Source organism: Nerophis lumbriciformis, linkage group LG22 (genome assembly GCF_033978685.3).
Source record: "Nerophis lumbriciformis linkage group LG22, RoL_Nlum_v2.1, whole genome shotgun sequence".
NCBI lineage: Eukaryota > Metazoa > Chordata > Actinopteri > Syngnathiformes > Syngnathidae > Nerophis > Nerophis lumbriciformis.
The window spans coordinates 37,629,043-37,646,614 of NC_084569.2; the positions used below are offsets into that span (position 1 = coordinate 37,629,043).

The 17,572-nt window shown below is 41.6% G+C and overlaps 1 protein-coding gene across 2 annotated transcripts in view; it reads left to right on the forward strand.

Moving 5' to 3' along the window:
• pdxdc1 (pyridoxal-dependent decarboxylase domain containing 1) overlaps window positions 1–13,636 on the forward strand; it is a 101,895-nt gene extending 88,259 nt beyond the window's left edge. The window contains exons 21-24 of one of the 2 annotated variants that reach the window (XR_009816700.2): window positions 89–185; window positions 11,878–11,976; window positions 12,061–12,465; window positions 12,543–13,636. Coding sequence is in view for 1 of the 2 variants with exons in the window: in XM_061973822.2 (XP_061829806.1) it covers window positions 89–185; window positions 11,878–11,976; window positions 12,061–12,323 (459 nt within the window). In the remaining variant the exon portion in view is untranslated. Of the gene's footprint in view, window positions 1–88; window positions 186–11,877; window positions 11,977–12,060 lie in introns of both variants that reach the window. The other variant, XM_061973822.2, reaches the window with a different exon arrangement.
• Window positions 13,637–17,572: the final 3,936 nt, after the last annotated feature.

Sequence of the window (17,572 nt, forward strand, 5' to 3'; positions counted from 1 at the left end):
TGTGGTATCAAAGCAATAACATGTTTTTATTTGTTCCCCAGTATAATGGCTTACTTTTTGACGACAATTGAAATCCTTGTCTTTTTAGGGTGTGTTGAGACAGCTACCTTTGGTGGGTTCCATGTTAAACTGGTTTTCTCCTGTTCAAGCCTCAGTAAAAGGCAGGACCTTCAATTTGGCAGCAGGTATGTCTATATGATTCTGTGTCAAATGTTTGTATTGTATTGTAGCAGTCTTGTATTGACGAATTCCTTAATTTTACATCATTGTCATTGCTTCATTTGCAACATTGTTGATAGTATAATATACCGTATTTTCTGCACTATAAGGCGCACCGGATTATAAGGCGCACCTTCAATGAATGGCCTATTTTAAAACTTTGTTCATATATAAGGCGCACCGCATTATAAGGCGCATAGAATAGATGCTACAGTAGAGGCTGGGGTTACGTTATGCATCCCGTAGTTGCGAGACCTGTTGTGGCTCAATATTGGTCCATATATAAGGCGCACCGGATTATAAGGCGCACTGTCAGCTTTTGAGAAAATTAGAGGTTTTTAGGTGCGCCTTATAGTGCGGAAAATACGGTAGATGTTTTTTTTTTTCTGGGGGAGCCTTGAAAAAACTTAGTTAAAGTTGCAAAATGGCGTGTAACACCAAAACACACCTTTAACTTTGCCATTGGTGGCAACACACATGGTTTCTCTGTCTTGCAGGCTAGGCTGTACCCTACATTTTTCTAAATCTAGGATAGACCCAGAACAGGATCTGTTTCCTGACTGTTAGGGTGCCAATGACCAATAGTGTAGTAGTATTGATAGTACAGTGGAACCTCAGATTCATGAATTTAATTGGTTCTTTATAGAGATGTCCGATGATATCGGCCGATAAATGCTTTAAAATGTAATATCGGAAATTATCGGTATCAGTTTCAACCTCCCGATATTCCCGGGAGACTCCAGAATTTCAGTGTCCCCCCCATTATCCCGAATTTCTCCCGATTTCCACCCGGACAACATTATTGGGGGCGTGCCTTAAAGGCACTGCCTTTAGCGTCCTCTACAACCTGTCATCACGTCCGCTTTTCCTCCATACAAACATTGTGCCAGCACAGCCACATAATATATGCGGCTTCTACACACACATAAGTGAATGCATCCATACTTGGTCAACAGCCATACAGGTCACACTGAGGGTGGCCGTATAAACAACTTTAACACTGTTACAAATATGCGCCACACTGTGAACCCACACCAAACAAGAATGACAAACACATTTTGGGAGAACATCCGCACCGTAACACAACATAAACACAACAGAACAAATACCCAGAACCCCTTGCAGCGCTAACTCTTCCGGGACGCTACAATATACACCCCCCGCTACCACCAACCCCCCCCATCTCCCGAATTCGGAAGTGTCAAAATTGGCAAGTATACTCTGGACTGAAGCTGTGTGCCTTCATTGTTTTTGTAGCTGTTGTTTTGAGGAATGTTTAAAAACAATAATGCACTTTGTGAAAGTCAAAGTATAGTATTTCCCATAGTTGTAGTGGGTATTAGGATTATCTCAGGGAGAGCATGTCCCAAATTCCAAGCTGCTGTTTTGAGGCATGTTAAAAAAAATAATGCACTTTGTGTATACTTGCCAACCTTGAGACCTCCGATTTCGGGAGGTGGGGGGTGGGGGTGGGGGGCGTGGTTGGGGGTGGGTCGGAGGGTGTGGTTAAGATATATATATATATAAGAAATACTTGACTTTCAGTGAATTCTAGCTATATATATATATATATATATATATATATATATATATATACATATAAATAAATAAATAAAAGATATACTTGAATTTCAGTGTTAATTTATTTACACATATACACACACATAACACTCATCTACTCATTGTTGAGTTAAGGGTTGAATTGTCCATCCTTGTTCTATTCTCTGTCACTATTTCAGAACACACACATTATACAAATATACATTATAAAATCAATAAGAAAACGGGAGCTCTAATTTGGGAGTCTGAATTAGGATCAGAAGTTCCTATATAAACATTGCGCACTCACTTCGCCTTTTTGTATTGATTACTGCAGCTGTGCACTGGATTCATTCACAAATACAAACTACAACTCACAAACACTTTAGAGTTAGGCTCCACCATCAGAATGTGTACTTAAACTTATAAAGATCACATGGATATTATTCAGTGAGTTGATTCACCAAAACTAACCTGTTATACAGGAGGAAAAAGCACACAGGACGTTTCAATTGTTCAAAGACTGGTCGCGCTCATCAGAATGACAAGACACTTCCGGTCTGCAGGTGATAGCATTCAATTGGGAAGAAACGCCCTACTGCCCCCTACTGACCAATGTGAATACTGATAAATGTGTAATGACAGCTCCAAAAACGAATTCAAACCACAAAATAAAATAAATAAATCAACACAAAAATGTGACACATTATGGGTGGGTCACATATGCATGTACAGTAGATGGCAGTATTGTCCTATTTAAAAGTGTCACAACATTGCTGTTTACGGCAGACGAACTGCTTTACGGTAGACGAAAACTTGACTGCTGTTGTTGTGTGTTGTTACCGCGCTGGGAGGACGTTAATGAAACTGCCTAACAATAAACCCACATAAGAAACCAAGAACTCGCCCTCCATCATTAGCTGTTTATATTGTGGGAAAGCGGACGTGTGAACAGGCTGTCAACACGTCACTCAGGTCCGCCTGAATTTCGGGAGATTTTCGGGAGAAAATTTGTCCCGGGAGGTTTTCGGGAGAGGCGCTGAATTTCGGGAGTCTCCCGGAAAATCCGGGAGGGTTGGCATGTATGACTTTGTGACTTCAATAATAAATATGGCAGTGCCATGTTGGCATTAGTTTTCCATAACTGGAGTTGAAGTTGTTCTCTTATTTTGGAAAACCTTGTTTTTGAACGATTGATTGAAACTTGTATGAGTAGATTGCACAGTACAGTACATATTCCCTACAATTGACCACTAAATGGTAACACCCCAATAAGTTTTTCAACTTGTTTAAGTCGGGGTCCACATTAATCAATTCATGGTAAAGTTACATTGTTTAATGCATCCAGCGGGGCATCACAACACAATTAGGCATAATAATGTGTTAATTCCACAACTGTATATATCGGTATCGCTTGATATCGGAATCGGTAATTAAGAGTTGGACAATATCGGCAAAAAAGCCATTATCGGACATCTCTAGTTCTTGAACATGGTTTGTGAATAGAAAAGTTCATATAGTGAATTAGAGTTCCCCATAAGAAACAATGTAAATATGCTTAATGTGTTTTAGCCTCGACAAGAGTCAATCAATCAATGTTTATTTATACAGCCCTAAATCACAAGTGTCTCAAAGGGCTGCACAAGCCACAACGACATCCTCGGTACAAAGCCCACATAAGGGCAAGGAAAAACTCACCCCAGTGGGACGTCGATGTGAATGACTATGAGAAACCTTGGAGAGGACCGCATATGTGGGTAACCCCCGCCCCTCTACGGGAGACCGAATGCAATGACTCCTTATTTTAGTAAAGGTTTGTACACTTTGAACACTATATAAAGTGCTATGCAGTACTAGACTAGACTTCCTTTTTATTGTCATTCAAATTTGAACTTTACAGTGCAGATAAGAACGAAATTTGGTCGCATTAGCTCGTGGTAGTGCAGGATAAAAAAAGCAATAAGGTGCAGATATAAATAAATAGATTACTGTACAGATAAATATATTGCACTTTTGCATATGCATCCACGTTTATGGATGTATGTTATATTGTCTTTATATTGCAGCCAGTTAATCCATTTTGGGGGGGGAATTACTATGTATCAAACAAACATAACAAGGGGCAGATGAATCAACTTTCTATGTAATAAAGTCAAAACAACACAAACAAGCTTCTGTATGCTCTGCTCTCGGAAGTCACTATGGTGACCTCTCACACACAAAATGGCAAAAATCCTTAAGTTTAACAACTACATTGCTACAATAATAGCTTTAATGACCACATTAACAATGGCAGAGGTGCAGACAGACGGAAAAGGAACAGGACAGCGAGTGTTTGTGCTTTGGAAGAGCGAAGTGCCGCGCTGGAACGAGAGGAAAGAAAGTGTCTTTGTAGCGTCCCGGAAGCGTTAGTGCTGCAAGGGATTCTGGGTATTTGTTCTGTTGTGATTATGTTGTGTTACGGTGCGGATGTTCTCCCGAAATGTGTTTGTCATTCTTGTTTGGTGTGGGTTCACAGTGTGGCGCATATTTGTAACAGTGTTGAAGTTGTTTATACGGCCACCCTCAGTGTGACCTGTATGGCTGTTGACCAAGTATAGATTGCATTCACTTGTGTGTGTGAAAAGCCGTAGATATTTTTTCACTGGGCCGGCACGCAAAGGCAGTGCCTTTAAGGTTTATTGGCGCTGTGTACTTCTCCCTACGTCCGTGTACCACTCCGTACAGCGGCGGGTATTTTCTGCTGTGGCTCCAAAACTTTTAAAACAATATCCCTCTTGCTATTCGGATGGCTGAATGAGTTTTAAATCACGTCTTAAAACACATTTTTACTCTTTGGCTTATAAGTTGTGTGATCTATTTTATTTTCTCTGATTTATTTTATATATTTAGTTAAATGTTTTATATTACAGACTCTCCTAGAATGTATGACTCAACTTCTGTGCAGCACTTTGTGAAACTTACATTGTTTTTTTGAAATGTGCTATATAAATAAAGTGGATTGGATAGGATATTTTCCGTGGATGCACATGTTTGTATAAGCCTGCAGAGTGACGCTGTTCCGCGACCTTGGCGCTATCGCAACTGTGATAACACAGCCTGTCAGTCCAACAAAAAGTGAACAAAAAACAGGTGCATGTCAACAAGTGACAGGGAAGGAGTTTGTTGCGTCTTTGCTGCACCGTCCTCTAGTAGAATCTCAAAGCAGCAACCTTGCAATTAAAAGTTAAAGTACCAATGATAGTCACACACACACGAGGTGTGGCGAATTTATTCTCTGCATTTGACCCATCACCCTTGATTGGGAGCAGTGAGCAGCAGCAGTGGCCACACCCGGGAATCATTTTTGGTGATTTAACCCCCCAATTCCAACCCTATGTCACTTGCAGCCAGGGGAAAACAATCCTGATTGGAACGATTGTGTTTGAGTAGGGGAAAACAAATGTAAACTTTTCACTCTAATTGTCTATTTCTGGTCCTCAAATTCATCATACATTTTCATGCAGAGCAGAAGGTGTCTCCAAGATGTTGTCCAGTTTGTGATTCAGTCCAAAATGCTCAGACTTCTCCATATCATTTGTGGCCAGCTTTGGGGTACTTTGAACGGCTGCCGGCATCTTCCAATTTGTCGGTAGACCGGGGCACCGCTTACTCCAGGGGTCGGCAACCCAAAATGTTGAAAGAGCCATATTGGACCAAAAATACAAAAAACAAATCTGTCTGGAGCCGCAAAAAATTAAAAGCCATATTACATACAGATAGTGTGTCATGAGATATAAATGTAATTAAGAGGATTTAAAGGAAACTAAATGAGCTCAAATATAGCTACAAATGAGGCATAATGATGCAATATGTACATATAGCTAGCCTAAATAGCATGTTAGCATCGATTAGCTTGCAGTCATGCAGTGACCAAATATGCCCGATTAGCACTCCACACAAGTCAATAACATCAGCAAAACTCACCTTTGTGCATTCATGCACAACGTTAAACGTTTGGTGGACAAAATGAGACAGAAAAAGAAGTGGCATAAAACACGTCCTAGAAAGTCGGAGAAAGTTGTACATGTAAACAAACTATGGTGAGTTCAAAGACCGCCAAAATTAGTAGGACAAAACGGCGCTCGCCAAATACTCGAATCAGTGAAGCATGTTTAATACAAACAGTGTGCTTTATAACAAATAGGGAGGTTTGTGTTACGTTTGTCCTCCTATAGAAACCATATTAAAACAAAAAATATTTTTTTCCCCTCATCTTTTTCCATTTTTCATACATTTTTTAAAAAGCTCCAGAGAGCCACTAGGGCGGCGCTAAAGAGCGCGGGTTGCCAACCCCTGGCTTACTCCAATCAGCAGATATCCTGTTATCTTGATTCTGAATAGGTAGATATCTTCAACATGCTGGACTAAGGGTGTAACGCTACACAAAAATGTCAGTTCCGTACGTACCTCGGTTTAGAGGTCCTGGTTCGGTTAATTTTCGGTACAGTAAGAAAACAACAAACTATACATTTTCTGGTTATTTATTTACCAACATTTGTAAACAATCCTTTTAACATTGCTTTAAAATAGCTGTGTGTGTGATGGATGTGAGCCACCACTAGGCTGATCAGTGCAACAGCAGGCAGTCATGAATGCTAAGCATAACAATAACATACATATACACACAGGGTCCATTGCCAGGGTTCATGTGGTCAACATATATACAATAAAAACTAAATAAGATAAGGCTCAGAATTGGTTTCTTAACAAAACCTTTCTACATATAAAGTGCAACATTTCCACATATAAAGTGCAACATTAAACTGCTTCAAGTTGTTGCTCAGATTAAATAAAATGACAAAACTTTTCTTCTACATACAAAAAGTGCAACATTAAACAGTTTCAAGTCAACTCAGCCTCAGATTAACTTTTCTTTCCCTCCCAGCCTTTAACCCTGGTGACTTTCACTCAATTTTCATGTTTTTTGCCGGAAAAATCAGTTTATCCACATTGTCTGCAGAAAGAGCAGACCTGCTTGCAGTTAAAATGTCTCCAGCTGTGGAAAATACCCTTTCACTGGGCACGGAGGTAGCAGGTATGGCGAGGTAGTGCCTGGCTAACTTGGCAGTAAGAGGATATATGGGCTCATTGTTCTTCCACCATAGAAGTGGCTCAAAATCTAGTTTTTAATGCAATATGGTCTTAAATCTGCTGCTATAAAAGCATTTGTTATTGCTTTAGCCCTGCCTGACTCGCCGAGGAGAGGCTGCTTGAATGCGGTGTTTGTACCACGCTCATCTTTATCTTCGTTGAAGCGATGTTATCCATTGTTGTATCGCACCGCAAAGCCGAAATGCTCCCAAACGGGAGATCTTAACGAGGCAGGAGGGTCTTCCAGCTCTGGCTTTTACATGTTGTAGTAGCCTGGTCGCTGCTAGCATGCCGTGTGTTGTGCCTCAGTGTGCATTGTTTACACAACGTGTGGTACGCTACTTAATATGTTTGTGTGGAAACTCGTACGGTGCACCTCCGTTCCGAACCGCCCCCTATGGCGTCACATTAGTGCCAAAAATCCAAGCGCATAAAAACTGTTATCGCGCGTGGTGACTTTTTGTGCGCGCGGTGCCTTTCTGTGCGTGCGCGCCGCCTTTCTGCGCGCTCTCTGTGTACTCCTGGCATCTCTCCTCGCGCTGTCATGTTTCTTTTTGGCACTTTGGGGGCGGGTATGCTTAGACGGCCCCTTCTTTCTGATTGGTCAGGCGAAAAATGCTGAAAAATGCTCAGAACCAATCAGAAGTATAGCAGGGCGGGTCATCGTCAATATGTATCAAGATTTACGGAGGAAGAAGTGGATAAAAAAATGTCGCGCGCTGATGAAGGTTATTTCATACCACATAAACTCAATACAGGGTAATACAAAATGTGACCCAAATAAATAATAAGACAACAAACACCATAATCACATCTTTCAGCCAGAACTGGTCCACCAGCAATAACATTATTTTATATTTTCACTTCTTCTTGAACATTTGTTTTCTAATTTATGGAATTTCTTTTGATTCAGCCATAAAATTAATGAAATAATCTTTGAATTTTGTTTTTAAAATGTTAAAAATAGCCTTTTAATAATGTATTCTGAAACAGTTTAAAATAATCAGAGAACTGACTAACACTGACCCTACACAACTATGTTGCACAATTAAGTCTTTTTTTTTTAAAGCGAAAGAGGTAATTTCAACAGGTACAGCATCCTATGTCATATCTACATGGAATAAGATTTGTAACAAGGCAAACCGTTTGTAAATTGGTCGAAAATCGAGCAAGTTATGGTAATTTAATGAGTACATGTACCATTGACATCAATGTAATGATTGAGGCTAGATGTCCGAGGTAAGATGGCTACAACGTTGCTACGCTGGAGAATGATTGGTCATATGAAAAATGCTCACAGCCAATCAGAAAGGAGGGGCCGTCTAAGCATACCCGCCCCCAAAGTGCCAAAAAGAAACATGACAGCGCGAGGAGAGATGCCAGGAGTACATAGAGAGCGCGCAGAAAGGCACGAAGTGGAGAATCAGCGCGCGATAACAGTTTTTATGCGCTCGGATTTTTGGCACTAATGTGACGCCATACCCCCCGTACCAAAACGGTTCAATACAAAAACACGTACCGTTACACCCTTATGCTTGACTGAAAGTGTCGCCAAGCACGCAGCAAAGAGCTCCATACTGGTCTCATGTCTGACAACATCTCCCAAGTCCTCTTGGAGTCACCCATATAATCATTGACAAACATCAGACAGGCCTGTTTGTTCCGTATAGTATGTGCCTTCTTCAGCCGGGTGACTTGCCATGAGAATGAGGGAATGTTGTGTCTTTTGTTAGAGCAGTGGTTCTCAACCTTTTTTCAGTGATGTACCCCCTGTGAACATTTTTTTAATTCAAGTACCCCATAATCAGAGCAAAGCATTTTTGTTTGAAAAAAAGAGATAAAGAAGTAAAATACAGCACTATGTCATCAGTTTCTGATTTATTAAATTGTATAACAGCGCAAAATATTGATCATTTATAGTGGTCTTTCTTGAACTATTTGGAAAAAAGATATAAAAATAACTAAAAACTTGTTGAAAAATAAACAAGTGATTCAATTATAAATAAAGATTTCTACACATAGAAGTAATCATCAACTTAAAGTGCCCTCTTTGGGGATTGTAATAGAGATCCATCTGGATTCATGAACTTCATTCTCAACATTTCTTCACAAAAAAAGAAATCTTATATTTATGGAACATGTCCACATGTCTCAGCTGCATTACTGCTACGCTTCAACCAAGCCTCCATTGTTTTCTACATGGATAGTTGATTGACTGTGGGTGCTGTGTGGCACCGCCAGGTAGGGTCAAACCATCATGGCATGGGGGAAACTCTGGCTTTATGGTAATGAATGGAATATATGGCGTCACATTAGTGCCAAAAATCCGAGCGCATAAAAACTGTTATCGCGCGCTGATTCTCTACTTCGTGCGCGCGCGCGACACCCTTTTGCGCGCGCGTGGTGCCTTTCTGTGCACGCGCGGTGCCTTTTTGCGCGCGCGCGGTGCCTTTCTGCGCGCGCGCGACGCCTTTCTGCACACTCTCTGTGTACTCCTGGCATCTCTCCTCGCGCTGTTATGTTTCTTTTTGGCACTTTGGGGGCGGGTATGCTTAGACGGCCCCTCCTTTCTGATTGGCTGTGAGCATTTTTCATATGACCAATCATTCTCCAGCGTAGCAACGTTGTAGCCATCTTACCTCGGACATCTAGCCTCAATCATTACATTGATGTCAATGGTACATGTACTAATTAAATTACCATAACTTGCTCGATTTTCGACCAATTAACAAACGGTTTGCCTTGTTACAAATCTTATTCCATGTAGATATGACATAGGATGCTGTACCTGTTGAAATTACCTCTTTCGCTTTAAAAAAAGACTTAATTGTGCAACATAGTTGTGTAGGGTCAGTGTTAGTCAGTTCTCTGATTATTTTAAACTGTTTCAGAATACATTATTAAAAGGCTATTTTTAACATTTTAAAAACAAAATTCAAAGATTATTTCATTAATTTTATGGCTGAATCAAAAGAAATTCCATAAATTAGAAAACAAATGTTCAAGAAGAAGTGAAAATATAAAATAATGTTATTGCTGGTGGACCAGTTCTGGCTGAAAGATGTGATTATGGTGTTTGTTGTCTTATTATTTATTTGGGTCACATCTTGTATTACCCTGTATTGTGTTTATGTGGTATGAAATAACCTTCATCAGCGCGCGACATTTTTTTATCCACTTCTTCCTCCGTAAATCTTGATACATATTGACGATGACCCGCCCTGCTATACTTCTGATTGGCTCTGAGCATTTTTCGCCTGACCAATCAGAAAGAAGGGGCCGTCTAAGCATACCCGCCCCCAAAGTGCCAAAAAGAAACATGACAGCGCGAGGAGAGATGCCAGGAGTACACAGAGAGCGCAGAAAGGCGTCGAAGTGGAGAATCAGCGCGCGATAACAGTTTTTATGCGCTCGGATTTTTGGCACTAATGTGACGCCATAGGAATAGCCTACTTGATTAGATGTTCAGTTTATGAACTTACATTCATATTTTGTCAAAGTATTATTCAATAAATAAATTTATAAAGGATTTTTGAATTGTTGCTATTTTTAGAATATTTAAAAAAAAATCTAACGTACCCCTTGGCATACCTTCAAGTACCCCCAGGGGTACGCGTACCCCCATTTGAGAACCACTGTGCTAGAGGATAAGCTTCCAAAATCAGAAGTGAGTCTCATAGTTATTTTCCCCACTGTGTACAGCAGAGTGTAAGTCGAATTTGCCTTCAGAGAATAAAAATGTATACTGCATGTACTTTTTATAAGCAATTCTAAAAGTGCAATTTTTTCGTCCTGGTCGTGGAACTGTGGACCAGCTCTATACTCTCGGCAGGGTCCTTGAGGGTGCATGGGAGTTTGCCCAACCAGTCTACATGTGCTTTGTGGACTTGGAGAAGGCATTCGACCGTGTCCCTCGGGAAGTCCTGTGGGGAGTGCTCAGAGAGTATCGGACTGTCTGATTGTGGCAGTCCGCTCCCTGTATGATCAGTGTCAGAGCTTGGTCCGCATTGCCGGCAGTAAGTCGGACACGTTTCCAGTGAGGGTTGGACTCCGCCAAGGCTGCCCTTTGTCACCCATTCTGTTCATAACTTTTATGGACAGAATTTCTAGGCGCAGTCAAGGCGTTAAGGGGATCTGGTTTGGTGGCTGCAGGATTAGGTCTCTGCTTTTTGCAGATGATGTGGTCCTGATGGCTTCATCTGGCCAGGATATTCAGCTCTGACTGGATCGGTTCGCAGCCGAGTGTAAAGCGACTAGGATGAGAATCAGCACCTCCAAGTCCGAGTCCATGGTTCTCGCCCGGAAAAGGGTGGAGTGCCATCTCCGGGTTGGGGAGGAGACCCTGCCCCATATGGAGGAGTTCAAGTACCTTGGAGTCTTGTTCACGAGTGAGGGAAGAGTGGATCGTGAGATTGACAGGCGGCGTCTTCAGTAATGCGGACGCTGTATCGATTCGTTGTGGTGAAGAAGGAGCTGAGCCGGAAGGCAAAGCTCTCAATTTACCGGTCGATCTACGTTCCCATCCTCACCTATGGTCATGAGCTTTGGGTTATGACCGAACGGACAAGATCACGGGTACAAGCGGCCGAAATGAGTTCCCTCCGCCGGGTGGCGGGGCTCTCCCTTAGAGATAGGGTGAGAAGCTCTGTCATCCGGGAGGAGCTCAAAGTAAAGCTGCTCCACATAGAGAGTAGCCAGATGAGATGGTTCGGGCATCTGGTCAGGATGCCACCCGAACGCCTCCCTAGGGAGGTGTTTAGGGCACGTCCAATCGACAGTAGGCCACAGGGAAGACCCAGGACACGTTGGGAAGACTATGTCTCCCGGCTGGCCTGGGAACGCCTCGAGGTCCCACAGGAAGAGCTGGACGAAGTGGCTGGGGAGAGGGAAGTCTGGGCTTCCCTGCGACCCGGCCTCGGATAAGCGAAATAAGATGTATGGATGGATGCAATTTGAATCTGTCTGTTTATGGGTTTGTATTCCTAGGTTCACTGGACTCCACAGAGGAGACATACTCCACCAAGGCACAGGCAGGCAGACTTCCTTTAAAAGACTCCCCCACTTTGTCATCAGAGAGACTGCAAGGTAGCGTCGTCCATATTTGACCTTTTTCCGGTCTTTACAAAGTGAACGTCACATTTCTACTCCCGTCTTTCTTGTCCGTCAAAGGTCAGAGGTTGTTTCGGCGCTCAGGGGCCAGCTCTGAGGCTCTCAGTGAAACCAGCACTATTGGACATGCTGATGGGACAACCGGCATCCACCCGACCGCTTCTATATGTGCACCAGAGGAGGACTCTCATGTTGCATGTCAAGGCACACCAGAAGAAAGGATTCAGGATTCTTGTGTGCAGAAGCATGACCACATGGAGGCTGGGCCAGTCTTGGAGGAAAGGAAGCCTGAAGGCCAAGAAGCCCAGCAGAGTGGAGAATAGAGCACCTACTTTTGCAAACGTCCTCCATTTGTCCCTATAATGGTTCCAGCCTACTGATGATTTAAGACAAATTACATCGTGCATTTAACTATTTTTGTTATAAAAGAGAAGATGGTTTCTCAGAGCGTTTGTTTCCAACAAGGTCAGTGAAGTCGATCGGAAAAATGGATACTGTAACACTGTGATTGTCATTTCTAATCATTTGTCTTTTACCAGCAGCCGCAGTGTTCTGAGACATGTCTTCACACACTCACCTGGCGTACATACATATTACAGTCCGACCTTGGTTTTCTTAGTACCGGATTTTTCGGAGTATAAGTCGCACCGGCCGAAAATGCACAATAAAGAAGGAAAAAAACATATATAAGTCGCATTTTTTGGGGAAATGTATTTGATAAAATCCAACACCAAGAATAGACATTTGAAAGGCAATTTAAAATAAATAAAGAATAGTGAACAACAGGCTGAGTAAGCGTACGTTATATGAGGCATAAATAACCAACTGGTATGTTAACGTAACATATTATGGTAAGAGTCATTCAAATAACTATAACATATAGAACATGCTATACGTTTACCAAACAATCTGTCACTCCTAATCGCTAAATCCCATGAAATCTTATACGTCTAGTCTCTTACGTGAATGAGATCAATAATATTATTTGATATTTTACGCTAATGTGTTAATCATTTCACACATAAGTGGCTCCTGAGTATAAGTCGGCCAAACTGTAAAAAAAACTGCGACTTATAGTCCGAAAAATACGGTAAACAAACCCGCTGATTTTTAGTAGTAATGTGCGATGGCACTGACGTTCTTTTTGATCTGATACCTATTAAAATTCAGGCTGGTATCGGCGACACTGATCCGATATCGGATACTTGGTGCAAATATGTCTGCTTAAAGTTAAAAAGTTGTGTATTTCACATAACGTTGCATAAAAAACACAACTATGTATTATATATTATATGATTTATTTACATTTATTTCAAACTGACCTACCCTATTTTTCGGAGTATAAGTCGCTCCGGAGTATAAGTCGCACCGGCCGAAAATGCATAATAAAGAAGGAAAAAAACATATATAAGTCGCATTTTTTGGGGAAATGTATTTGATAAAAGCCAACACCAAGAATAGACATTTGAAAGGCAATTTAAAATAAATCAAGAATAGTGAACAACAGGCTGAATAAGTGTACGTTATATGAGGCATAAATAACCAACTGGTATGTTAACGTAACATATTATGGTAAGAGTCATTCAAATAACTATAACATATAGAACATGCTATACGTTTACCAAACAATCTGTCACTCCTAATCGCTAAATCCCATGAAATCTTATACATCTAGTCTCTTACGTGAATGAGATAAATGATATTATTTCATATTTTACGTTAATGTGTTAATTTCACACATGAGTCGCTCCTGATTATAAGTCGCACCCCCGGCCAAACTATGAAAAAAACTGCGACTTATAGTCCGAAAAATACGGTAGATATTTTTTTTCAGTTACTCCAATACCTAATAGTAAACCCTGCAAGTTGCATGTCAAATCTATTATTTGAATAGTTGGGTACAGCAGAATATATTCTCTGTCAAATGTTCTTGTAATCATACAATATTTTCGGTATATTACCGTATTTTTCGGGTTATAAGTCGCTCCGGAGTATAAGTCCCACCGGCCGAAAATCCATAATAAAGAAGGGAAAAAACATATATAAGTTGCACTGGAGTATAAGTCGCATTTTTGGAACAACAGGCCGAATAAGTGTACGTTATATGAGGCATAAATAACCAACTGGTATGTTAACGTAACATATTATGGTAAGAGTCATTCAAATAACTACCGTATTTTTTGGACTATAAGTTGCAGTTTTTTTCATAGTTTGGCCGGGCTCCAGTGCGACTTATATATGTTTTTTTCCTTCTTTATTATGCATTTTCGGCAGGCGCGACTTATACTCCGAAAAATACGGTGTAACATATAGAACATGCTATACGTTTACCAAACAATCTGTCACTCCTAATCGCTAAATCCCATGAAATCTTATACGTCTAGTCTCTTACGTGAATGAGATCAATAATATTATTTGATATTTTACGCTAATGTGCTGATAATTTCACACATAAGTCGCTCCTGAGTATAAGTCAAACTATGAAAAAAACTGCGACTTATAGTCCGAAAAATACGGTAATCCATTTCAAAAGGTCAGAGGAAATCCAAATCAATTGTTTCCCCTAAAACATAGACGAAATTAGACACCCAAAAATATGAACAAAACACTTTTAATAGAGAATATTTCAAGTTTTACATGCAAAATAATTTTTTTCATTTTTTTTTTTGTGGCGACCAACGCTTGGGAGTCTTTGTTCGGGCACGCAATTTCGCGGAATGTTACACGGGCAAACGGACCGGTTGATTGGCCGTACAAATAACCGACACACTACACTAAAAACGAGGCTAAGTTGTGACAAAAAGGTTCAGTGAACAAATGGGTCGTACGAGAACCGAGTTACCGCTATATTTGACTTTCAAAGCTCGTGGCTCGGGTGAAAACTACACACATTCAGGGAAAAATGTGTGAGAATAGGTAGAAAATTGCCTATTTTGGGGCATGTAGAATCGTCCTTATTAATTGCACTAGAGGGGACTTGGTGTGAATACCTAGACCAGGGGTCGGCAACCTTTACCAGTCAAAGAGCCATTTTGACCAGTTTCACAAATTATAGAAAACAATGGGAGCCGCAAACATTTTTGAAATTTAAAATGAAATAACACTGCATTCAAAGTTTTTTTTATTTGCTTTGTGCTATGTATAAACCAGGGGTCTCAGACACGCTGCCCACACCTTTTTATGGAATTTTTAAGCTGGTGCGGCACGCGGGTTTTGAATGAATAGCGGTTGTCAGCGTCATGCGTGCCGTGATGGTACAGCATATAATAATAATAATAACTGGGATTTATATAGCGCTTTTCTAAGTACCCAAAGTCGCTTTACACGTAGAACCCTTTAATCATTCACACCTGGTGGTGGTAAGCTACTTTCATAGCCACAGCTGCCCTGGGGTAGACTGACGGAAGCGTGGCTGCAATTTGCGCCAACGGCCCCTCCGACCACCACCTATCTGTCATCATTCAGTTCACCGGTGTGAGTGGCACCGGGTGCAAAGGGTGAAGTGTCCCGCCCAAGGACACAACGGCAGCGATTTTTGGATGGCAAGAGGCGGGGAGCGAACCTGCAACCCTCAGGTTTCTGGCACGGTTGCTCTACCCACTACGCCATGCTGCCCCACAATATAGCGCCCACTACAATCAGCGTGCCTGATCAGCCACATGTTGAATGGGGCTTCCGCTTGCTCACGTAGGTGACAGCAAGGCATACTTGGTCAACAACCACACAGGTTACACTGACGGTCGCGGTATAAAAAAAACTTTGACACTCTTACTAATAATGCGCCACACTGTGAACCCACACCAAACAAGAATGACAAACACATTTCGGGAGAACATCTGCACCGTAACACAACATAAACACAACAGGACAAATACCCAGAATCCCATGCAGCCCTAACTCTTCCGGGCTACATTATACACCCCCGCTACCAAACCCCGCCCACCTCAACCGACGCACAGAGAGGGGGGGAGGGGTTGATGTGTGAGGGAGCAGGCTTGGGGTGGGGGCGGGGTTTGGTGGTAGCAGGGGTGTATAATGTAGCCCGGAAGAGTCAGGGCTGCATGGGATTCTGGGTGTTTGTTCTGTTGTGTTTATGTTGTGTTAAGGTGCAGATGTTCTCACGAAATGTGTTTGTCATTCTTGTTTGGTTTTGGTTCAAAGTGTGGCGCATTATTAGTAAGAGTCTTAAAGTTGTTTTATATGGTCACCGTCAGTGAAACCTGTGTGGCTGTTGACCAAGTATGCCTTGCTGTCACGTACGTGTGCAAGCAGAAGGTGTATATTGTACAACAAGTGTTGGGCTGGCACGCTGTTAATACAGACTGTAGAGGTCGCCATCATGGCACGCCCTTATTATAGCCGTAAGGGTGAAAATCGGTGATTATTAATCCCGGGAGTTTTCTGCGAGAGGCACTGAAATCCGGAAGTCTCACGGGAAAATTGGGGGGTTCAGCAAGTAAGCTGCTGAGCCGCATCAGAGTGATCAAAGAGCCGCGGGTTGCCGACCCCTGACCTAGTCAATGTAACCATTTACTCAATACTGATTAAAATACTAACACCAATTGAATATGCATTCCAAAAGGTATGATTAAATGTTAAACGGCCGGTTCTTTCAAACTCAGAGATCCCTTCTTTTGTTGTTCACTTCCACTTCCAACTCAATAGGTGATTTCAGGGTAGAAAAAACAACACAATTATTGAAAGAGGGTGGACAAAGGTCAGACTTTGGGTGTGGTTGGTCAACAATGCTGCACACACCTGAAAAGAGGGTTTAGTCTACTCTCCTAAGTCTCCTTTTACAGATTTCTTAAAATCCTGAAGGTTCTGAGGCGGTCTGTTGCTAGTCACCTTAAAGTTCCAGTGCTCTTGGCAGATTTGATGTGGGTTAAAGACTGGCGAGGCCACTCTAAGGTATGAATGTGCTTTTTTTGACCCACTCTTTGGTTGCTTATGTTTGGGGTCATCCTGAAAGACCCATTGATGACCCATCTTCAGGGTTCTGACTGAGGCCTGAAGGTCCTCATCCAATATTGTACAGTACATGGCACCATTTATTGTAGTGACGTCTTCCTGTGACCAGCGAGTCACTTCCCAAGCAGAATGTTTAATAGCCAGGATGGAGTTCAATGACAACATCCACAGAATGTCTGCCTCCAAACACAAGCAGCCTTGTTGATGCCAAAGAGCTTGATTTAGTCTCTGACCGCATCACATTCTCTCAATCTTTACACGGATGGGCAAAGTAAACAAAATCATCAGGGATCAACAACAACAAATATAATTGAAATGCTTTAACTTGATGGTGACTTTGCTTACAGTTTTAAGATTGAACGTTGAACAATATTTTTGCAGTCATGTAATAATTGCACAAGCAGCCGGGGCAACATTAACTTGAAATCATGTAAATGTGTGAATTGTTTTGTGTAAATCATTCTATCGCAGATTGCTTTTGCATTATATTTATTTCTATTTCAATAAAATTTTGCCTTTCTTTTCCAAGATGTCCAACCTGGCCTGGCTGAAAGTAATTTAGGGGAATACCCTCAAACAAGTGCCATAATAAATGAGGTTA